We start from the raw sequence: 23,883 nt of genomic DNA, 5'->3' as shown, positions 1-23,883 counted from the left end.
GTGGAGTTTGCAGTGAGCTTAGATTGCGCCACTGCACTCCAGCCTGGGTGACAGAGTGAGGTGAGACTCCGAATCAAAAAAAAAAAAAAAAAAAAAAAAAGACGTAGATTTGTAGCAGCTTGAACAATCAGATTTAATCAATGTTTATTTAGAAATGGTTCAAGTGGTTCAATGTCAACAGAGCCTTCACTGTAGTGATGTGCCAAAGAGCTTGTGGCAGACTCTGTCCTGTCTAACCTGCATTCTGGTTCTCATGTGAAGATGTGGGAACAGATGGCACTGATCAGGAAGAGATAACCATGTAAGATACATGACAGTGAGAATCCAAAAGAATAGTGACAGGCTAGGAGGAAGGGTCTAGGTAGCCAAGTGGCATGTTAAATTTTATTGTTATTAAACTTCTAATTTATAAGTAATTCAGAGTCCTTGTTTAAAACAAAAATTCACCACCCAGAAATAAATATATGGTGTCATATCACCCATACCATTTGTAATTTGCTTTTTGCCTCCTGACAATATTTATTCTTTAGTAAGAATAAAATCGAAGCCCTGTGCTTGGGTTCAGAGCCATGTTGGGGACCCCCTGGCTCATCAGAAGATCATGTGAGCAGCCTTTAGGGATTTGACCTAGGCAGGCCACTGTAAGCTCTGTGAGGCTACTAACAAAAATCTAGAGATTGAGGCATTAGGGGCAGAGTGGCCCTGGGGCAGAGGCAGCCAGGCCCATTGGACTCTGGGTGGGGGGTTGTCCAGCCTGGATCCCTGTGGGTAGGTTTGGGCACCACCACTGTAGGGATTCATCAGTAAGTGGAACAGGGTCCCATAGAGCATTGTCAGGAAAGTGGAGAGTTTCAAGAGTCACCCTGAGAATGACTGCAGAATCCCGTGAGGCCACGTTGTGAGAGGGGAGCTTTCTCTGGATGGTTGGCTGCTCCCAACTTTCAGAAGGGCTGACCTGTCAGGACAAGATCAGGCAACCCTTTCTTTCTTCAAGGGTAGACTTAGGACCAGAGGGTATAGGACCAGAGGGTATAAACTTCATGAGAGCAGATTTCAGCTCAGTATCAGAATATGTTTTTCTGGCAATTGGAGGAGTTTTAAACTAGCGTAAAGCTGCCTTGTTTGATGATGTAGTCTTCAAGTACTGGGCTGCCAATTACCAGAGATGCTGTACTGGATGAAAGGTTGAGCATTGACTCTAGTTATCCCAAATGTTTGTCCTCAGAACGTAGGAATCACATGTGGCATTTATGAAAAATCAGGTCTTCGGAGCCACGTTCTCTGAGATTATCATTTAGTATATGCAGGGTAGGGCTTGGAGTCTGATTTTCAAAAAGGGCTCCAATTGTTCCTTGGAGAAATGGCTGATTCCATGGCTGGCACGGGAAAAGAGCAATATCTTGTACAAGAACATCCTGTGCCAGAAGGTAAGAAAATATTAAAGGGTGATGGAAACATGTTAAAAAGACACAGAAGCCAGCATGAAAATGCCTGGTGATTAAGGATAATTTGAGCATTGAAGTAAATGATAGAAATGGATGCCATTCCGTAGATTAAATAAGAATCTATTAATCCATACTGATACCAGTAAATGAATGAATGAAGAAATAGGAAAGAAGGAAAACCTCTTCTTTCAGGTAGAATGCCAGCAAATAAAGATAGAAACAAGAAAAATAAAGATAGGAGTTTGAATATCATCATTTGACAAACATCATGGTACAGGTTGAACATCCCTTATCTGAGATGCTTGAGACTAGAAATGTTTTGGATTTTCATTTTTTTTTTTTTTGGCTTTTGGAATATTTGCATTATATACTTACCACTTGAGCATCCCTGATCCAAAAATCCAAAATCCAAAATGTTCCAATGAACATTTCCTTTGAGCATCATGTTGATGCCCAAAAGGTTTCAGATTTTAGAGCATTTTGGATTTTAGATTTTTGGACTTAAGATGCTTAACCTGGGATAATTAAGCAAGAATTGTCAATGATTGCCAAAACTACTACATGAAAGTTTGATGAGGAATAGGCTGTCTTCATATCTCAAAGTGTCTCCCCACAAAATATTAATTTCAGAGGAACAAATAGTATTTTTATAGTGGAGAAATCTGGCAGATACCACCATAACCAAGTATGCAAAGAAAACATCCAATTGTGAGACTTATGGACATCACTTGCCCTCCTGTGTGATACACTGAGAAAGATACAGCATTGTGTTTGTGTATTCCTGCCAAAGCCACGGCCTCAGTCTAATCATTAGAACACATTGGACAAATCCAAACTGAGAAACATTCTACCACTGGCCTGCACTTTTCATAAATGTCAGTGTCATGAAAGACAAGACTAAGGGAGAGTTCCAGATGAAAGGAGACCAAGGAGACAGGCTGCTGTGTACATCGTATGGGCATAAATCGGACGTGGGGTCAAAATTATTTTTCTGAAAACAATATTATTGAGAGGGCTCTGTGAGTGGCTCATGCCGGTAATCCCAACGTTTTAGGAGGCCAGGGCGGGAGGATTGCTTGAAGCTAGGAGGAGTTCAAGACCAGCCTGGGCAATATCGTGAGAACCCCAATCTACAAAAAAAAAAAAAAAAAAAAAAAGTGTTTCTTAAAAAGAGGAAAGAGTGGGGGGTAAGGACTATTATTGGGACAGCTGGCAAAAGCTGAATAAATATCTGTAGATTACTGTGTCAGTGTTAGTTTCCTGATTTTGATCACTGTACTTTGGTTATGTTCTTAGGACATACACACTGATATGTTTAGGGGTAAAGGGTCTTCATATCTTCAATTACTCTCAAATATTTTAAAAAAGAAAATCTGTGTAAATATTAAGAGAGACAGAAAATTGTGGTAAATGTCCACAATTGGTGAATCTGGATGGGAGTTTATTTACTATTCTTGCAGCTTTCCAGTAAGTCATTTTTTTGTGTAATTACTTTTCTATAATTTTTTTTTCTTTAGAGAGACAGAATCTCACTCTGTTGCCCATAGCTCACTGCAGCCTCAGCCTCCTGGGCTCAAGTGATCCTCCTACCTCAGCCTCCCGAGTAGCTGGGACCATAGGTGCATACCACCATGCCCGGCAATTTTTTTTTTTTTTTTTTTTTACTTTTGCAGAGACGGGGATTTTACCACCTTGTCCAGGCTAGTTTCAAACTCCTGGACTCAAGCAGTCCTCCCGCCTTAGCCTGTCAAAGTGCTGGGATTACAGGCATGAGCCACCACACCTGGCCTATTTTCTGTAATTTTTTAAAGCACTAGTCTGAAATGGTTTCAGGAAATAAACTGCCCAGGTGATTGTGACACAGGGCTGTGTTGGAGAGCTACCAGATGACCCTCAGGAAGGTGATTTGCTGCCCCTCCCTCTGAGGTTCCCTTTATCTCCTCAGAGGTGGGCAGATGATTGTGTCTGTGTGTGTGTATTGTGTGTGTGCCTGTCAGTAGGGTCTAGAGACCCTCTCGTGAGTTGCTGTTACTGTCGTGAGGAGTGGGTGTCTCATAATTGCTTACGTGGGTGGCTTCCAGTTGGGGGCTATACATGAAGGGGTCAGATGATAGCCCTGCCTTTCCCCAGTGTCCAGATGGAACTCCTGAGGCCATACAGGTCCCAACACAAAGTGATGTGCAGCTCATGTGTTTTGTTACTCCTGGAAGCTTGACTTTGCAGTGGAAGATTTGTACAGTGTTTTTTTTGTTTTGTTTTTTGTTTTTTGTTGTTGTTGTTGTTAAACCTATTCCATTTTTATTCAATTCGGTAATTGTATCTTTTTTTTTTTTTAAGATAGAGTCTTGCTCTGTTGCCCAGGCTGGAGTGCAGTGGCGTGATCTCAGCTCACTGAAACCTCTACCTCCTGGGTTCAAGCGATTCTCCTGCCTCAGCCTCCCGAGTAGCTGAGATTACAGGTGCCTGACACCACACCAGCTAACTCTTGTATTTTTAGTAGAGACGGGGTTTCACCATGTTGGCCAGACTGGTCTTGGACTCCTGATTTCAAGTGATCTGCCCGCCTCAGCCTCCCAAAGTGCTGGGATTACAGGCGTGAGCCACTGTGCCCGGCCAATTGTTTGTATCTTAACTGATTGAATACCTAGCCCCACTCATCCCTGGATGGCAGGCGAATATAGATGTCTCTTGAACCCATCTATTTCAGGATTACAGATCCTGCAAATTCTTGCTTTCCCAGATGATGGAGGCTACACATTAAGGCATAAGCAAGGTGGGGCCACCAGAGGAAATCTTTCTTTCTGGGCAAGAAGGTGAGCTGCACTTCATCAGGTGAATGATTGAGCCTGGCCCCATATACCCCTGAGATGTGCCCTCTGCCCTCAGTGCATGGCATCATCTCAGAGGCATTTCAGAAGAAAAATAATAGTTTTTTCCTGTTCTAAGGGAATGAAAAGAGTATTTGTTGCACTTAGAAATATCACGAGGACGCGTGAGTGAGCACATCCCTCTGCTGTGCCTCTGGTGTCCTGGTCTGGCCTGGCAGTCTCAATCACAGAAGTTCTCTTCAGTTACACCTTAGCATTTCCTTGGCCCCCATCTAACTAGTCACCCTCATCCTTATTCCCATCCTAGAGCTCTGCCTTTTCCAGTTGTTTTCCTTTTCAGAAATTCAAGCTTACTTTTCAGCCCTTGTTGTTCCGGTTGGTTGACCCTGGAGCAGGATTTCCGTGCACGTACCCTGTTGGCCCTGCCACCCGTGCAGCGGCACAGGACCCCACACTCAAAAGGGCCCGTGCTTGGCTTCATGCTCTGTTCTCACTGTCTTGAAATTTCTGGTAATTCTTAACAAAAGGCCCCACGTTTTCATGTTGTACTTGGGCCTGAAAATTATGTAGCCAGCCCTGAGCCCAAGGGTGAAGTCAGCCCCGGGGTGTGTATTGGGCAGCAATCTCCTGGGCCCCCTGGCCGAGCTGGGCTGCCTTCCCTGTGGTCAGCTCCTTCAGTCCCCTTCCACCCAGACACTTGCTTAGCTTCAGTTAGCTAAAATATGACCTCTGACTCTTGGCTGATTGCCCAAATTGCTGTCACCCTGACCCAAACTCTTTGGTTTTTGCAAATGCAATCACTTCCATTTTTGCAGCCTGCCCCACCCCCAGCCCATCTCCCTGCAAGATTTACAGAGTAGCAGCTGCTGTCGTCCCTCTGCACACAGACAGCTGACTTGCCTGCTGATTGTGAACATCCCAGTAATCCAAGTGCTAATGGTATTTATTTAGTCCAGCCGGCTTAGCCCTGAACAAGGTTTATTCTCATTTATCGCATCGGAGATGAGCTACGTCCTTAATATCCTTCTGTTGACTTTGAGCACACCAGCGCCACTGATGTCACTTTGAGGCGTGCCAGGCCCCCGCCCCCTTAACTCAGATCCCCAACTGTCAGGACACCTACCTTCCAGCCAGCAGGACTGGTCCCTCCAGGGGTGGGCCACAGCTCTGATCCAGAGTCCATAGGCTGGAGGAGGATGGGGCTGCCATACATGATATGTGCTGGAGGCATCCAGGCCAAATAAAGCTGTGCTCTCAAGGATGTGGTCTGGCCTCTTTGTGTAGTGAGCCTACTGTAATTATCTTTTGGCCACAGTGCATTGGCTAGCACTGTGGCATTTTGGCATTCATTAACTGTTCTGTCTTTAACATGGGTAGTCCTAGCTCTGCCTCACAGGTGAAAACTTGCCCAAGGCCATGAGCCATTCATTGCTTATGAGATTCCCAGCAAGGGTCCTCCAGGCCCTGGTCCTTGCACATCCAGAGGCCTCACTCTGAGCTGTTTTGGTAGTTGCCTCCCCCAGCCCCAGGCTGTGAGCATTTAAAGCCCAAGGCAGAGCTGACTGTGGCGAGAGGGTCTGTTTCTAGGAGCAGATTCTACCCTTGGTGGGTGATTGCTCAGGAAACCTTCAGCTCTACTGGCCCTGCCTGGATGGACTGAGGAGCAGCTGGAAGTGCAAGCCTCATCTTCCCCCTCTTCCTCTGCTGTGTTTCTTCGGCCACTTCACAGGGTGGCCTTTTAGGAAACTCCTGAAGCTGTGGGAACCCTGGGGTAAGGCCCGGAGTTCCCAGGGTTCCATGGGTACCTCGTGTAAGCTGATCATGTGAAGAGGCCAGGCAGGGCATGGGCCCAGGGCTGCCAAGGCTGCGCACTGTCACAGCCCATGTTTGGCCCATGGTCCTGCCGTACCCACAGACTTGGCTGTGGGTGAAAACATGAATTTATTGCCTTATGAACCTGATTTCAGCAATTTACAAAAGGTCAGACTTTCTCTTTTCTCTCCGATTTACTTATCTGATGTTGGAGCTGTCTTCTCTCCTACTCTAAATGGGGTGGGAAGAGGCTGCCTGAGGGGGACAGAGGGGTGGGACTGGGCTGCTGCTGGCTTGGCTGTGGGTGGCTCCCGACCCACATCAGCCCACCTTCTGAAGAGAAGGGACTTCTCTTGGCCCTGGTCACAGTGCAGAAAGTGGAAGGGCTTTGGTTGCCCAGCCCTGGGTGATTAACTGGGGCTGCGATGATGGGGTGCTGTGATGAGCTTTGTGCTGTCTTTGGAGGGCCTTGTCTCTGCTGCTCTGAGGGCCCATGAGGGATGGGACTCCTTGGCAGTGCTCCCAAAGGCTGATGCGATGTCAGATCTCTCAGCCCCCTTGGGGAAGCAGCATTTGATGTTTGTGTGAATCTCTCAGCGTGGTCGTCTTCTCTTCCTGGACCCTCCTGTCGTGGGTGAGCGTTCCTTAGGCACATGATGGCAGAGACAGCCCTAATTAGCTCATGCTTTGATGAAACAGCTGCCTGTCTCAAGTCGGGGGGGCAGGGGAGCAGCTCAGCTCCCAGGCCCCCCTGCGCCAGCGCCTGCCTGCCTATCTGGAGAGGAGCTGTCAGCCTCCCTTCCCCAGGGACTCTGGCCCATCTCCAGGCTGCTCTGCAGACACAGGGGTGGAGTTGCTGTGGGACGGGCTGGCACCCACCCTGTACTTCCTTTCTGGCTGAGAGGCTACAGAGTGACACGTGGTACAAAGAAGCTTTTCTCTTTAGAAAGCTGGCTCAGCGTGCTCGGTCTGCTCTGGACCTTGAAGCTTGTTCCTGGTCGGAATAGAAGTGGGGAGCTATCTTCATTCCATTCAGCCAGCTTTGGGGGCATGCCTGCTGTGTGTCGGGCCCTCTCCTGTACAGTGGCACAGTGTGTCTTTTCTGGGTTTAGGACCAGGAGCCAGCTCCTTCTGATTTGTCTTTGTTTCCTTATACCCTGGCTCACTCTCAAGGACACCGTGAGGGCCCCCTGGCCAGGAGGGTTGGGAGTTAGGAGGAACAGGTGCTTTTTGGGTCTCTGGGAGCTTGTGGTCATGCCAAGGGCAGGCAGCCAGAGGCATGCGGTGGCTTTGGTAGACTGCGGTGTCCTTTGTGGGCTAGTTGGATGGGTGTGACAGCCACCATCTGACTGCTGGCTTGGCCCCTTCACTTGTTGTTGGCCTCAGGCTTTTGTGTGCCTGTCCCCTCTTTTCTCTGGGGCCTCACATGTGGGCTGCTGAGAGGGGAGCCCTGACCTGCCCAAGGGCCTGACTATCTGGTCCCTGTGCTTGACACTTGCTCCTTAATTGATCCCTAATGCAATCTTGAAAAGCAAGGAGCCTGCAAAAGGGCATCCTGTGAGGGATCCCGGCCTTGTCCCCTGCATGGCACCCTGCCCTGATGGGGGTCCCCGCCAGGCCCCTCATCCCTTCATCTGGGAGGTCTGGGCCTGAAATGTTTTAATCACATCACTATTTCTCTAGCCCAGAATGGGGAGAGGAGTTCCAGAGGCAGCTCAGGGTTTTGAGTACTTTAGTGCAGTATGTTTATCTATTGATATGTTCGTGGTTGTGTACACGTGTTGTTCATTTGTTCGTTCGTTCAGTCGTTCATTCATTCCCTACTGTCCAGGGACCTGTGATGTGGCAGGCTCTGTGCTGAGTGCTGAGAATACAGGGCAGAGAAGCTGACAGTAGCTGCTGTTATAGAGTGGGAGCCCAGTGGGAGGCATTGGGTTGTCCTGTTTTAGGATCTGCCTAGGTATTCAGAGGCTCCTGTCTCTTGCACTTTCTTCCTGCCTTCTCCCGCAAGCATTTTCTATGTGCAGTCTGAGTGCCGACCCAGGAGAGGAGAGGGATGGGGCCCTGGCCTTGGGGCACCAGACCCAGAGGGGAACAGACCCATTAGTAATTGCCCCAGTGTGTGATGTGCTTGGGTCACGGAGGAAGGAACATCCGGCACTGGCTTGGGAAGCGCCAAGAAAGGCTTCCTACGGGAGGGACGCTGAAGGAGCACCTTCGGCATCAAAATGTCTTTACAGTAGTAGAGGTTGTTCACCTTCCCAGCCCACTCCAGCTCCTTGGCTGCTGGGGAGTGGGGGCTGGCATGGGAGCACTCAGCCCTGTCACCTGTGCTGTGGGCCGCTGTTCCCACGTGGGTCTGTGCCAGATGGTCTTTGTTTCCCCAGCTGAGTTTGACTTGCCCCGTGTGGGAACCTCTATTGTTCTTGTTTCTCCCCAGGGATGGCTGACATGGGCTCAGTTCCCTGACCATCCGATCCCTGGGCTGGGCAGGGTAGTCATGCTGTCCTGTGCTTCTTCCCCAGCAACCCCAAGGTCCAGGTGGAGGCCATCGAAGGGGGAGCCCTGCAGAAGCTGCTGGTCATCCTGGCCACGGAGCAGCCGCTCACGGCAAAGAAGAAGGTGTGTTTCCATGCCCTTCCTCCTGCCCAGCCTCCAGGACACGTGCGGGGCCTGAAAGGAAAGGGTTCCTGTCCAGGCTGTGCATGTTACCATGGGGGCCTGAGCATCATCTGCTGGGTGGCACAGGGGGAGAGGTTACACTCAACTAAAGCAGATGGCAGTGTGCCGAGGTGACTAGAGGCCTGGGGGCAGCTTCTGTGCTGTGGCCTTGGGCCCTACTCCTGGCCTCCCACCCTTGGCCTCTGTTTACCTCCCATTTACTCACTTGGTAATGTTGAAGGTGTCTGAGTCCCTCCTGGCCTCACAGTCCTGGGTTCTGGGGTATAGCTGTAACTGAGGTGGGGCCGGGAGGAATGGGGACTAGTTTGGGGCACCTCTGCCTGCCTTCCCTGGGCCTCAGGGCAGGTCCAGCTCGCTTGGCCCCTCACCTGCCCCTGGGTCTGTGCCCCCAGGTCCTGTTTGCACTGTGCTCCCTGCTGCGCCACTTCCCCTATGCCCAGCGGCAGTTCCTGAAGCTCGGGGGGCTGCAGGTCCTGAGGTCCCTGGTGCAGGAGAAGGGCACAGAGGTGCTCGCCGTGCGCGTGGTCACACTGCTCTACGACCTGGTCACGGAGAAGGTGAGTGCCCAGGCCCACCCAGTCTCCTCTTGTTTGCTTTGTGTGTGCTTCTGGGTGGATGGACAGACAGATGGAAGAGACTGGGGACATCACTTGTTTGCTTTGTGTGTGCTTCTGGATGGATGGACAGACAGACAGATGGAAGAGATTGGGGACGTCAGGGAGGATGTCATGTGAGATGTGGTGGCTAAGCTGAAACCTGAGGGCTGATGAGGAGTGGGAGGTGGCCCTGCCAGCCATGGTCACGGCCAAGTGTGCAGGCAGAGGGCTCAGTATGAGGCAAGCCTTGGAGCAGCCGAGACCAGGCCCCGAGGGGACAAAAGGCTGAGGGGGTAGAACAGCCCAGAGCTCCTTCGAATGGCACTCACTCTTCGGATTCTAGAAACGTGGAGGTGCCTCCTCTGTGAGCTTTGGCTCTGGGCAGGGCCTCAGAGCGGCTGCCCTTGAGAGTCTCAGGGACCCAATTGCTTGCCACTTGGGAGGAGACTTGGTGCCCAGCCCTGTTTGCAAGCTTGAAGAAGCGTCTTAATTAAGGAGGAGAGAGGAAAACCAGCCAGGCCTGGATTCTTAATTCAGCTACTGCAGAGAGCATTGGCAGGGCTTCCTCAGTTGCCTCTCTCGGGTCACACGCTCCCCAGAAGAGCCGCATGCCGACTAGTGGAGCAGGGCTGGGCAGCCGCTGGAACTGCTGCCGAATGGTGGAGGCTGGGCCCCTCACCCGCTCTGCACACGCCTCCCCCAGGCCTTCTCTCCCAGGCAGTGTCGGGATGGCTGTGGCCACCTCTGTCCATCACTGTCTCTCCCCAACTCTCTGTCTTTGCCTGTTTCTCTCTCTTCTCTTGTTAAAGCTGCAGAAATCCAGTTTCTTAGAACAGCAGGCAGCCATGTGGTGCTCAGATCCAATTGATAAGGCCTGGGCACAGTTCAGGTTCTGGGACTGGGCCAGTGAGCCTGGAGAAGGACATGAAGGACATGTCAGCTGGCTGGGCATTTCCCAGGGAAACTGGGCTCTGTTCTCTGGTGTCTTGGGTGTGTGTCCCTGCTGCCCCCAGCCCTGGCATCCTGGGCACTATGGCACTGACGCATTGCTAGCACACTACCACCAGGCAGGCTCACCAAGGCTGCCCCGAGGCTGCCTGCCCCGGGAGCCTGCCTCTGGAAGCTTTGGGGTGCTGACATGATTGGGAAGGGGAGGACTGGCATCTCTCTACAAACAGTACAGAAATGGCCCTCTTCTTTCAGGGAGGACAGCAGATGAATTTCAGCCAGAGAGATTTAGGACACACTGTACTTGGGCTGAGGCAGTCAGGGCTTCTCTGTTCTTGTGATTTCTTTTTTCTTTTTTCTTTTCTTTTCTTTTCTTTTTTTTTTTTTTTTGAGACAGGGTCTCTCTCTGTCACCCAGTGGCACGATCTTGGCTCACTGTAAACTCTGCCTCCCAGACTCAAGTGATCCTCCCACCTCAGCCCCCTGAGTAGCTGGGACTACAGGTCCATGCCACCATGCCTGGTTAATTTTGTTCATTTTTTGTAGACAGGGTCTCACTATGTTGCTCAGGCTGGTCTTGAACTCCTGGGCTCAAGCAGTCCTGCCTCAGCTTCCCAAAGTATTGGAATTATAGGCGTGAGTCACTAAGTCCAGCCTCTTGCAGCGCTTAAGAATGAAGACCTAGCCAAGCTAGGGGTGGGTCCAGAGCTACCTGAAGGTGGAGGGACATGAGCTGTCCACCACGATGGAGGGGTGCCATGCAGCTTGGGGATCACTGCAGCATGTTGTCATGACAGCCAAGGACTGTGGAATTCCCATGGGCAATGTGACACCCCCATCAGGGTGCTGGGGTCTGCCAGGCCCCAGGCAGTCCTCATATGTACCCTGGCCTGTGAGAGGACCTCTACTGAGAGACCATGCCCTGACATCTGGGCTTCTGCAGTGGTGAGATGCCTGCCTGGGGTTTGGATTCCATGGCCTCTGGTGCATCTGAGGAGCTGAAGGGCCGCAGGGGGACCCTGCCTGCCTGTGCTGCCTGCTGTGCCGGGTGCTGGGAAAATAATCCGCAGTCCCTGCCGTCCCTGAGCTTTCAGGCAGATGTTTATCAGAGAATTCCCCTGAGCTTGTGTTGTAGTCTGTCTGCTGCTGCTTTAACAGAATACCTGGGACTGGATAATATAAAGAAAAGGCAGTTTTTGGCTCATGATTCGGGAGGCTGGGAAATCCACGATTGGGTGGGTGCATCTGGTAGGAGCCTTTGTGTTGCATGACAACATTGTGGAAGGTGAGAGGGCAAGAGCACTTGCGGAAAAAAGCATGCTGGGCCGGGCTTGCTCTCTAGAATAACAACCGCTCTCCCGTAAGGAACCCGCTGCCCTCCTGACCTAGGCAGCTCCTCTCAATACTGCTGCCTTCGGAATTAAGCTTCCAACACTTGAACTTTTAGGGAACACACTCAAACCACAGCAGCATATAAGCAGAGAAGGCCAGTCAGGGGAGGCCGGTCAGTGGCGGTGAGGTGTGCAGGGAGCCGTGGAGTGAATGGGGCCATGCGGGGGTGCACCTGGAAGTTGGAGCTGCGCCTCCAGAGGCCCCAGGGGAGAGTTAGAGTGACAGGAGTGGGTGTGAGTGGGTCCAGGCCGCGCACAGTGGGGGCAGAGCCTGCAGAGCCTCGCAGTCCCAGGGAAGGGATTGATTTTGTCTTTATCACCCGCAATGCCAGGCTGTGAGGGTTTGGGGGCTGGAGGAGAGGGTGAGAGCAGGAGGCACTGGATCGCAGGACACAAGGGACGAAGGTGGAGCTGACAGAATTGGGGAGTGTTTTGGAGGCGAAGCTGGCAGGACTGAGGGGTGAAGTAGGAAAGGACTAGGGGATACCTCTCAGCCTTTCCTGTCCCAGGATGCAGGATTGCACCCCTCCTCAGCTTCCTCTGCCAGCCCCAATCAGCCCCACGACTTCCTGCTGCCGCAGGAAGCACAGGTGGTCCACTGTGGCCTCGTCTTCTCCTGGGCTTCCCTCTTGCCTTGTGCATCTTCCCTGTGCTTCATTCTCCCCTGGAGTTAGGGCAGGCATTCCTTCTTTCTCCACACAGGCACACTTCCTACAGCTGCACGGGAGATCTCTGCCCCCTCCCAACCCTCTACCTCTGACCTTCAGGTAACCTGCCTGCTTGTCATGGTTCAGGTGTTGGCTTTCCCGCTGCTGGTAGCCTGGCAGGATTGGCTCCCACCATGTTCTGCTGATAGAGCTGGGCTTCTGCGCTTTACAGACAGGCTGAGTTTCTCCACTTAGGAGGTGATGACGATGAGTCTCAGGGAGGCTAAGTGCCAGCCATGGTCATTCAGCAAGTCAGTGGTGGAGCAGGAATTTGAAGCCAGCCTGTCTGCCTCCATGCTGCACTGTTAGATTACGTTTATGCTATTTGGGAATTAGTTAATTTTTATTCTCCTGCTAGACCTTAAGCTCCTTGAGGGTAAGACTGTGTCTCCATCGTGGTTTCTTCAGCACCTGGCACCACACAAGTGTTTCTGTTGGTGGATGAATGAATGAATAGACAGACAGACTTGGGGATAGAGGAAGAGGTGGGCCCTCAGGGGTCAGCCTCGTGCCTTCCTGTCTGAAGGGCAGAGCTAGCCAGGTGTGAGCTAACTGCTCCCTGTGTGTTCTCTCCCCACCCCCACCCTACCTGGCCTGCGGCTGTGGCGGGTGGCAGATGTTCGCCGAGGAGGAGGCTGAGCTGACCCAGGAGATGTCCCCAGAGAAGCTGCAGCAGTATCGCCAGGTACACCTCCTGCCAGGCCTGTGGGAACAGGGCTGGTGCGAGATCACGGCCCACCTCCTGGCGCTGCCCGAGCATGATGCCCGTGAGAAGGTGCTGCAGACACTGGGCGTCCTCCTGACCACCTGCCGGGACCGCTACCGTCAGGACCCCCAGCTTGGCAGGACACTGGCCAGCCTGCAGGCTGAGTACCAGGCGCTGGCCAGCCTGGAGCTGCAGGATGGTGAGGACGAGGGCTACTTCCAGGAGCTGCTGGGCTCTGTCAACAGCTTGCTGAAGGAGCTGAGATGAGGCCCCACACCAGGACTGGACTGGGCTGCCGCTAGTGAGGCTGAGGGGTGCCAGCGTGGGTGGGCTTCTCAGGCAGGAGGACATCTTGGCAGTGCTGGCTTGGCCATTAAATGGAAACCTGAAGGCCATCCTCTTTCTGCTGTGTGTCTGTGTAGACTGGGCACAGCCCTGTGGCCGGGGGGTCAGGTGAGTGGTTGGGTGATGGGCTCTGCTGACGTGCAGGGCTCAGCCCAGGGCATCCAGGAACAGGCTCCAGGGCAGGAACCTGGGCCCAGGAGTTGCAAGTCTCTGCTTCTTACCAAGCAGCAGCTCTGTACCTTGGGAAGTCGCTTAATTGCTCTGAGCTTGTTTCCTCATCTGTCAGGAGTGCCATTAAAGGAGAAAAATCACGTAGAAAGCTTCACACTAGTGCTGGCACCCCCCAGCTGTGAGGTAAGGCAGGGAATCATCTCACTGCCCCTCTATCGGTGCCCACATAACAGCCTCGAGGCCGCTGACCTGGCCGGCGCCCGAGGCCTGTCCATACACTGGTGCTGTGGTGACCCAGGCAGCTGATGGGCTTGACGGCTGCTGGAGTGATGGGTGCTGGAGCAATGGGTGCCGGGGTGGGGTGCTGAGAGGTGCTGGACTCTGGAGGCCCAGGGGCCAGGCCTTACTCTGGGAGAAAGCTGGCAGTGGGAGCCCAGGGGAGCCCAGGCCTGCCTGGCCCACCTGACAGGGGAGAAGTGCCTCTCTGTGGCCTTGCACCACTTCTGTGTCCAAGCAGAAACAGGGCCAAGCCCAAGGAGGAGGCCTCAGAGCTGGGAGCAGCCGCGCCTGGCGAGTCCCGGCCCCCACCCAGGCTGGCGGAGTCCCGGGCTGGAGCTGGCTGCAGGTTGCCATGGCAACCCGGGCTCTGGGCTTTTCAGACTCGGATTCTGGTGTGTTTGTTTCTCAGCTTTCCCAGTGCACCAGAGGCTCGCTCTTGCGGGCCCAGGCAGCCCCTCCGGCCCCCGGGTGGTAAAGTCGGGAGGGCCAGTCTGGGGCAGGACTCTCCTCTCCCTGGCTCTAGGCCTCACTTGTAGAAATCTCAGTTGTACTGAGCTGAGGGCAAATTGAGGCCCAGAAAAACATGGGGTCGGTAGTTGGCCTTCCCTGCAGTCCCTTTGCTTGGCCACCTGGCTCTTCTCCTCAGCCCCTCTCCTGCTCGCCTCTTGCCGCAACACGACACGCAGGAAGCTTGGAGCAGAGCCACGGCCTGCACGGAGCCCCTCCCAGCAGGGCAGGCTGGAGGCAGGAGTCCAGGCTGATGCTGGAGTAACAGCTTCCCCAGGGCGGGAGGCCTCAGGGCTAGGGCAGAGTGGGGAACAGACTCACAGTCTGCCAGCCATTGGGTACCTGCTGCCTTTACAGCCTCGCAGGAGTCTTCGAAGTAGATTTTACAGATGAGGAAATCATGGCTCAGAGAGGCCAAGTGATCTGCCTGTGGGGGCAGCAGTGGGCCTGCGGTGCTGATGGTGCTGTGGGAGGCTTGAATGGGAGGCCAAGAAGGAGATGATGTTGAATTGACAGGCAGCGGAGGGAGGACCACGAGAAATGGCTGGGCATGTGTGGCCACAACAGGGCAGGCAGGTTTCAGACAGGAGGTGCCAGCGCCTGGATGAGGCCAAGGTCAAGGGGCGCTTTAGAGGTAGTGTTGGAAGATCTAGCGTGGACTTGAGAAAGGGGCAAGGTGAGGTTTGATGGGGAGAGGGGCTGCCTCAGCAGAGGCTGGAAGACAGGAGGACTTGGGGCTGGGGATGAATCTATTCTAGGCTTTCAGCATTCAGAGGTGAGCACCAAGGCTGGGCAGTGGGAACAGTGGACAGGCGAGAGTGTGGGGCCTTGTGGGGAGGCCAGGCCGGGCGCTCGGCTGTGTCAGGACCAGGCTGGCCCTTGAGGCCTCTGTGACCACCAGGGTCTGGCCCGGGGTGTGGAAAGCGTCCCTATGGGAGGAGTGCCACTAGTAGGGGCCTAACTGCAGTCCCCAGTGTCCCCTCTGCCCCCAGGTGTGCTGCCCTCAGCAGCGATTCTGTAAAGCAGAGGGAGGCTTTGGGCCAGGTGCTCTTGAGAGGATTTCTGGGAGCGAGGATGGAGGAACAGGCACCTGGGGGCTGTAGGGAGGGGGCTGGACCAGCGCCAGGCTGCTGAGCCCGAGGCCTGGGAGGTGGGACTGCGTGCACTCTGCCCTCACACACTCAGAGCATCGGAATGGGAGTTGGGCTGCAGTCTCTCTCCTCAATGGCTGCATCCAGGTTCGTTCTGGACTGTTAAGCAGACCCTCCAGGGAGAGGGTGGCGAGGCGCCCCAGGGTCTGGGCTTGTGTTGGGCTGCTTGGGGGTGGGTTCTGGCTCCGCCTCCTGATTCATCACGGCTTGTTGTCTGCAGGTCAGGAAGGAACCCCTTCTCTGCCTTCCCTTTGGCTGCCATCCTGGGAACTGTGGTCAAGGAGTGTGACCGGGGCTCGAAGTGAGGCAGGGAGTGGTGACGGGGGAGGTGGGACTTTCTCCTGTGGGGCTGGAGCCTGCTTTCCTGTCCTCACTGTCTTGGGATGGGCTGAGAGGTGTGCCGGGCTGACACCCACAGGCCCTCAGTGATTATTGGGTCCCTGCTCCTGGGCTGGGCTGACCCGGGCCCTAGTGTGGGAGGATGGCAGGGAGGGTAGTGGGCCTAGGTCCTCACCCCATCCCTCAGCAGCTGTGGTTTTGTGAGTTCACTTGTTCATTCATTCTTTCATTCACACTGTGGCTGTTGAGCAGTCGTGTGTGTCAGGCAGTTGGAGCTGAGAAGTCTGCTGAGCTGGGTGAGGCCAAGGAAAGGCCTCCCAGAGCTGGTGATGGCCAGGCTAAGCCCTGCAGGCTGCAGGAGTAGCAGTCAGGGATGGGCAGTTGGGAGGGCCAGTCTGGGGCAGGCAGGGCGAGGGCTCTGGCCCTGGGAAGATACAGGAAGGCCAGAGAGTGGCCATTTGCAGAATCCACAATTTCGGGTCCTCCGGCAGCTTGTCAGCCCTGCCAAGGGCTGTGCCCTCATCCTAGCAGGTGTTCTCTGGGCTGCTGCTTATTCATTTGTTCAACAAATCTGGTTGGGTACTACGAGCCAGGCACTGTTCTAGGGCAGGAAGTGGTAGGACAGGAGGGGAGAGGGCTGGACCATGATAAATACACATGCTTCAGGGGAGGGCCAGGCAAGGAAGACAGAGCCCAGTGGGGAGGGAAGAGGGGTAGGCACTGCTGTTTCCCCCCAGTGGTGGGGAAGGCCTCTGAGGAGGGGCCAGGCACAGGAGCGCAGCAGTGAGCCGTGGGGGTGCTTTGTAGACAAGGGGATAGCAGAGGCAAAGGTCCTGCAGGAACAGGCCGAAGCACTTCAGGAAAAGCCATGAGAACCAGGCCTGGAGCAGGCAGAGGCCGAGGGAGGAGTTGCAAGGGAGGGCCGCCTGGGGAGGCTGTGGAAGGGACCTGGGATTTTCTTTGAGGTGGGGCTGTTGAGAGTTGGGTGCAGAGGAGAGACCTGATGTAACCCACCTTTTTCTTTTTGAGACAGGGTCTTGTTCTGTCACTCAGGCTAGAATGCAGTGGTGTGACCACGGCTCACTGCAGCCTTGACCTGCTAGGCTCAAGTGGTCCTCCCACCTCAGCCTCCGAAGTAGCTGGGACCACAGGTGCAAGCTGTCACGCCTAGCTAATTTTTTTCATTTTTTTGTAGAGGTCTCCCTATGTTTTCCAGGCTTGTCTTGAGCTCCTGGGCTCAAGCGATCCTGCTGCCTCAACCTCCCAAAGTGCTGGGATTACAGGTGTGAGCCCCTGTGCCCGGCCTCACCTTTTCTTACTGTTGTGGTGAGAATAGATGACACAGGGGCCAGGAGGGGCAGGGAGCCCAGGGCAGCCTCCAGGGGGCAGCTGGACAAGGATGTGGGGCAGGGTGAAGACATAGGACTGTGAGAAGTGTGCAGACTCCAGACGGGGCTGAGGCAGAGCTCAGGGCTCTGCTGGCGGGATGCAGGGTGTGGGGAGAGGAGTCGAGGGGATGGAGCAGATGGGCATGGGGAGGAGCTGGTACCAGAGTGGGAGGCTTGGAGAACAGGGGAGTGACTGGGGCTCTGAGGTGGACCCTGTTGATGTTTATATGGAGATGTCAGCAGGACATCCAGGTGGGGGTGCTGACAGGCAGCGGCAGACAGCCTGGAGCTGAGAGGCTGGGTGGGGGATACTGACCAGGCCTGGGAACCTCACACAAGGGAGCCGCAGGGTTCAGAATGTGGCCAGCTGGTTGTTAAACACAGCCATTATTAAAACTAAATGATGCAAGTGTACAATTAAGTAACACCAAGAAAGCAAAGGTAATTTTTAAAAACTAGTAAAAGAAGAGCAAATTAAAACCAAAGGAAGCAGAAGAAAAGGAAATAATAAAGAGTGGAAACCAATAAAATTGAAGACAGTAAAACTAGAGAAAATCAATGAAATTAAAAGATGGTCCTTTGAAAAAGAGAGAAGACATAAATCAGCAGCCTCACGGATGAAAACGGGGTGTCGCTATAGGCTGTACGAGCATTAAAGGATAGTGAGTAGTGAGTATTATGAACAACTCTAAATAAATACATTGTAAAATCAATTTGACAACTTAGAAGAAATCATGGACCAATTCCTTGAGAAACACGGCCTCTCACTGTATTAGCTTTCTATTGCTGCTATGCTAACAAATTACCATGAGCTTTGTGCCTTAAAACATTCCCAGTCAATTTTCTTACAGTGCTGTAGGTTAGAAGTCTGGCCCAGTTCTCATGGGGCAAAAATCCAAGTGTCGCAGGGCTGTACTCCTTTCTGGGTGGGGTCCATCCCTTGCCTTTCCCAGCTGCTAGGGGCTGTCTGTATTCCTTTGCTCCTAGACCTTCCTCTGTCTTCAAAGCCAAAAAAGGAAGTCAAGGTCTTCTCATATCGCACCATTCTGACCTCCTCTTCTGCCTCCATCTTCCATTTTTAAGGACCCTGTGATTACAGTGGGCCCACCTGGATGATCCAGGATAATCCTCCTGTCTGAAAATCAGCCAGTTAGCAACCTCAGTTCCATCTGCGACCTGGATTCGCTTTCTGCCATGTAACATATGCACAGGCCCAGGGATTAGGATGTGGGCATCTCTGGAAGCCATTATTCTGCCTAACACAAGCTGCTGAAACCCACTCAACAATAGATAACCTGTGTAGCCCTACAGCTACTAAAGAAATGGAATTTACTGTTTAAAACCCTTCCACAGAGAAAACTCCAGACCCATGTGGTTTCACTAGCAAATTCTACCAACTAATACCAATTTTATACAGTCTCCTCCAGAAAATAGAAGAAAACATTTCCAAACTCATTTCATGAGGCCAGCATTGCCCTGACACCAATACTAGACAATGATATATCTTTTCTTTTCTTTTCGACAGAGTCTCACTCTGTTGCTCAGGCAGGAGTGCAGTGGCACGGTCTCGGCTCACTGCAACTTCCACCTCCCAGGTTCAAGTGATTCACCTGCCTCAGCCTCCCGAGTAGCTGGGATTACAGGCACCTGCCACCATGCCTGGCTAATTTTTTGTATTTTTAGTAGAGATGGGGTTTCACCATGTTGGCCAGGCTGGTCTCGAACTCCTGATCTTGTGATCTGCCTGCCTCGGCCTCCCAAAGTGCTGGGATTACAGGCATGAGCCATCGTGCCCAGCCTGACAATGATATTTCAAGAAAAATATCCTACAGGCTAATATCCTGTCATCAACAAGATTAGGGAGGTAATGGCGACAGGAGATCCTGTAGGCTATGGCAAAGACTAGATTTTTCTGAAGTCTCTACAAAAATCCTCAACAAAATATTGGCAAATTGAATGCAACAATATGTAAAAGGATAATATAACCAAATGGAGTGTACCCTGGGAATGCAAGGCTAGTCCAGTTAGTTCACCGTATTAACAGACTAAAGAAGAAAAGGCCACACCATCATCTCAACAGATGTAGACAAATATTAAGCAGCCATAATAAAAACTCTCAGCAAATTGGAACAGAAGGGAATTTCCTTAACCTCATGAACAGAAACCACATAAAAACCTACATCTAACATCAAACTTAAGGGTGAAAGGCTGAATTCCTTCCCCCTCAGATTGTAAAACAGGCAAGAATGCCCACTCTCCTGACTCCTTTTCAACATCGTACTAAAAGTTCTGGGCACTGCCTTAAGGCAAGAAAATGAAATAGCATACAGATTGAAAAAGAAGAAAGAAAATTGTCCCTATTCACAGATGACATGAGTGTCAATGTAGAAAATCCCATGGCATCTGTAAAAACAGTTTCACAGAACTAGCTAATGACTTTAGCAAGGTCATAGGATACAAAGTCAGTGTATAAAAATCAACTGAAAAGTGAAATATGTGCAGGATTTTATGCTGAAAATTATGAAATACTGATGAAGTAAATCACAGAAGATCTAAGCACATGGACAGACCTACTGAGTTCATTCATGGGTTGGAAGACTCAACATTATTAAATGATGTCGGTCCCCACAAAATTGATCTCTAGATTCAATGCAGTCCCCGTAGGAATTCTTTAGGTATCAGGAGTCTTATTTGAAAACTTACATGGAAATGCAAAGAACAAGAATAAGAATAGCTAAAGCAATTTTGAAAAAGAAGAACCAAGTTGGAGGGCTAACACTTGCTGATTTTAAGATATAAACCTGTAATACCACAGTGTGGCATTGGCCAGACCCACACAGATATAGTTAATTGATTTTTGACAAACATGCAAAGGCAGTTCAGTGGAGAAAAGATTGTCTTTTCAATAAATGGTACTGCAGTCATTGGACAGGTTTTTTTTTTTTTTTTTTTTTAGAGTCTTGCTGTGCCACCCAGGCTAGAGTGCAGTGGTGCAATCTTGGCTCACTGCAACCTCTGCCTCCCAGGCTCAAGTAATCCTCCTGCCTCAGCCTCCCAAGTAGCTGGGACTACAGGCATCGAATCGTTTTGCCTAATTTTTCGTTTGGTTGACTGTTTTCTTAATGAATTTTGAGGGTTCTGTTCATTTTCTGGATACAAGTCCTTTGTCAGATATGTGATTTACAAATATGTTCTGTTTGTAAGTTTTTATTCTTTTAACAATTTCACAGAGGTTATTTTAATGAAGTCTAATTTATCCATTTTTAAATTTTATGAATGGTGACTTTGATGTTGTCTCTAAGAACTCTGCCTAACTCTAAAGTCACAAAGATTTCTCTTCTGTCTTCTTCTAAGAGTTTTATAATTTTACATTTAGGTCTCTGATTTTGAGTTAAATTTTGTATAAGATGTGAGGTACTGTAAATAGGTCAAGGCTCATTTTAAAAAATATGTTGAGGTCGGGTGTGGTGGCTCATGCCTGTAATCCCAACACTTTGGGAGGCTGAGGTGGGTGGATCACCTGAGGTCAGGAGTTCCAGAGGAGCCTGGCTAACATGGCAACAGAATGAGACTGTCTCAAAAAACAAACAAACAAAAAAATCAGTGTTCATGTGAAAACCTGTGCGTCAATGCTTATATCAACTTTATTTGTAAAAAATAAAAATAAAAAACTGGAAACAACTCAAATGTCTCTTATCTGGGGGATGTATAAACAAACTGTGATGCACCCTTACAACAGAATACAACTCTGCAGTAAGGAACGAGCCACCGATGCACACAGCAATCTGCGTGCATTTTGAAGCCGCGCTGATTGAAATGCACTGCGCCATATGCAGCCAGACCCAAAAGGCCACATACTGTATTACTGCACTTATGTACATTCTGGAAAAGGCAAAATGATAGGGAAGGTGTTGCCAGGACTTAGGATTGGGGACTGTTTTGATGATACTGGGATAGCACAGGGGAATCCTGGGGGAAGGGTGACTGTTCCATCTTCCTTGTGGTGGTGGTTACAGGACTGCGTTTGTCAAAACTCATGGAATTACACACCAGAAAGAGCAGATTTCACTGTGTGTAAATTTTCACCTAAGTTATAATAGCAACTCATCCTTTCCTAATGACATTTTACCACAATCGGTCCAATTGTCTGGGTGATAGAAGGATGCATCACGGCGCGCTCCTGGGCTTCTCTAACCAACTCCGCGTTTTAGCACTGCCAGCCCGTGGCTCGAAATCTGATGTGGTGGGAGCATTTACCCATGGAAATTGGGAAACGCTACAGATCAAAGGTGAATTTGTTATGTTAATAATGCCAATTAAATGTAAATGTGTGTTATCTATAGCAGTTACATCGTCAGTAGCACAAAAAAATGGAAGAAATTGTCAAAGTAGTTAACAACTATTATCTGACTCAGCAAAGAAGTCACTCACTGACAAAGTGAAAGTCCAACATAGGTTTTTGTTGTTTCACTTTCATTTATTCCTTAAGGTAAACACAAATATCAAGCAGCATTCCTGTTGGAACTAGTCTCGTTTGTCAGTTACAACCATAGGTTGGCCGTGGATGCAAGAGTCTGGCAAAAATCAATGAAAGCCTTCTGTGGGAATCAGCTGGCTGGCTGGGATTCCCAGTTAGAGTCTGTACATCTCCTTTTGTGAATGGTGTGCTGCAATTCCTTTATAGCGGTCCCGTGTTTTCTAAATGCACAGATGTGCATCTGTTCGCATCCTCCCTGGCCTGGCCCTAGAGAGCCGGTGGCTCAACATTGACCAGCAAGCCCCTGCTGGGTGTCACTGAACATGGAGAGGAGGCTCCAAATGGGAGCCCTGGAGCACCTCAATGTCAGGGGCCACAAGGAGAAGGAGCTGGTAAGGGAGACGAGGGACACGCATTGGTGACAGGCAGGGAACCATGGGAATCTAGAGAAGGTGTGAGAGGGAGGGAGTGGCCACTGGCATCACCATTACTCAGAGGGTCCAGGAGGGATGGCCCAAAGCTGGGGGCCCTGGAGGAAGTGCCTCTCAAAGCCGGGTGGCGGGGCCAGCCACTTGCCGCAGTGTGACTTCACCTCCCCTAGTCACTTCTTCAGCTGTGCAGCTGGAGATGCAGCAATGGCACTGACATCTCGGGTCACACAGATGAAATGGGGTGACGAGAGTAAAGGCTGGACACAGGCTCTGAGGTGCCCAGCATGTGGCAGCTCCTTCTCTCTTGCTTCTGTGGGGAGGGGAGGTGGCCTTGTCCTGGGAGGAGGGTGGAAGAGGTTGGGGCTGGAAGCTGTGAGGATGAAGGCTGCAGAGTGAACTGTGGCCTTTGAAGGTGTTGCATAGGAGACACGGGAACCCCTGCAGGGCACTGAGCAGGTAGGGACCAGGACAGAGCCATCCTGGGAGAGGCGTGGGTGCTGCTAGCCACAGGAGAGCAGGGGCTGTGTGCTGAGTGCAGGGAATAGGGAGCAGGTCTGAGGGGTCACCAACGCAGGGTGACAGGCTGGGGAGGCACAGTGGGGTGGAGGGATCTGGGACTCGGCTTTGTTCCTTGGCTCTGTTCCCCCAACCCTCCTCTGATGAGGCATCAACAAGACTGCTGAGAGCAGGGGCCCATCCTGGATGCGAAATCTCAGGATGCAGAGGGGAGGCAGTCCCCTTTGCAGATGGCACAGGGGCAGGAGCGAGCATAAAGGAGGCTGCAGGAAGGCCCCAAAGGTCCCGCACGCACAGGCAGGTCCCCTCCTGCTTGGCCCAGCTCTGTCGTGGTCTGTGAGGTGAGAGGAGGGGTCAGGACTTCGGGGCAGGGCCTCAGAGCCTCAGCCTCGGCTCTCCAGGCCCCTGGTGCCTTCTCATTTGCCAGCTTTTTGCCCTCTAACACCTTCTGATGGGTTGGTTTAAATCAATAATGGTCCACATTGTTCAACTACTATCTATCGAGCACATGCCAACAAGCCCTTTGCCTCTGATGAGGATGAGCAGAGCCAACACTGGCTATTCCCCATAGGTCAGTCCAGTGAGGGCTGGTGCCTGCAGTGCTGTGAGCCTTGGCAGAGGATGGAGGAGCCCAGGGAGCAAGGGATGGTGTGGGCTGCTTTCCCACTGAGGCACAAGGGAAGATGTTAAGAGATACATAAATGGACATTGGACATTTTTTTTTTTTTTTTTTAAGAGAGACAAAGTTTTGCCATGTTGCCCAGGCAGGTCCTGAACTCCTGGGCTCAAGCGATCCTCCCACCTCGGCCTTCCCAAGTGCTGGGACTACAGGCATGAGCCACCACACTTAGCCTGCCGGAGTCCTTTTGATAATAAGGTGACTTGATGAGACAGGAAGGAAACGCTAAAGCCAGCACAGGGTGTCCCGGGGCAAGTGCATTCCAGGCCAGGAAGCATACGAGGCAGGATGTGCTCGGCATGTTCAAGACTTCAGGGACACCAGGGGCAGATGGAGGATGGCAGAGAATGGTGAGAGGAGGCCAGAGCAGGCAAGAGGCCTTTAGGACTCTGGCTTTTACTGAGGGACATGGAAGCCGCTGGAAGGTCTGAGCTCGGAATGACCTGAGCTGACCTGTCTTACAGGGACAACTTGGCTGTGGGGGA

General features: G+C 51.7%; 1 protein-coding gene across 3 annotated transcripts in view; it reads left to right on the top strand.

The window, feature by feature from the left end:
* The window catches only part of SIL1 (SIL1 nucleotide exchange factor), a 248,200-nt gene extending 234,690 nt beyond the window's left edge, over positions 1–13,510 (top strand). For all 3 annotated transcript variants that reach the window (XM_008954583.4, XM_063604245.1, XM_034960598.3), the window contains 3 exons: positions 8,611–8,707; positions 9,160–9,324; positions 13,026–13,510. In XM_008954583.4, the coding sequence (XP_008952831.2) occupies positions 8,611–8,707; positions 9,160–9,324; positions 13,026–13,382 (619 nt within the window). In that variant the 3' untranslated portion in view covers positions 13,383–13,510. The remainder of the gene's footprint in view (positions 1–8,610; positions 8,708–9,159; positions 9,325–13,025) is intronic.
* The last annotated feature ends 10,373 nt before the right edge of the window (positions 13,511–23,883 follow it).

The sequence above is a fragment of the Pan paniscus genome, chromosome 4 (assembly GCF_029289425.2).
Source record: "Pan paniscus chromosome 4, NHGRI_mPanPan1-v2.0_pri, whole genome shotgun sequence".
In the NCBI taxonomy this organism is placed as follows: Eukaryota; Metazoa; Chordata; class Mammalia; order Primates; family Hominidae; genus Pan; species Pan paniscus.
This window is presented reverse-complemented; position numbering and strand designations above follow the sequence as displayed.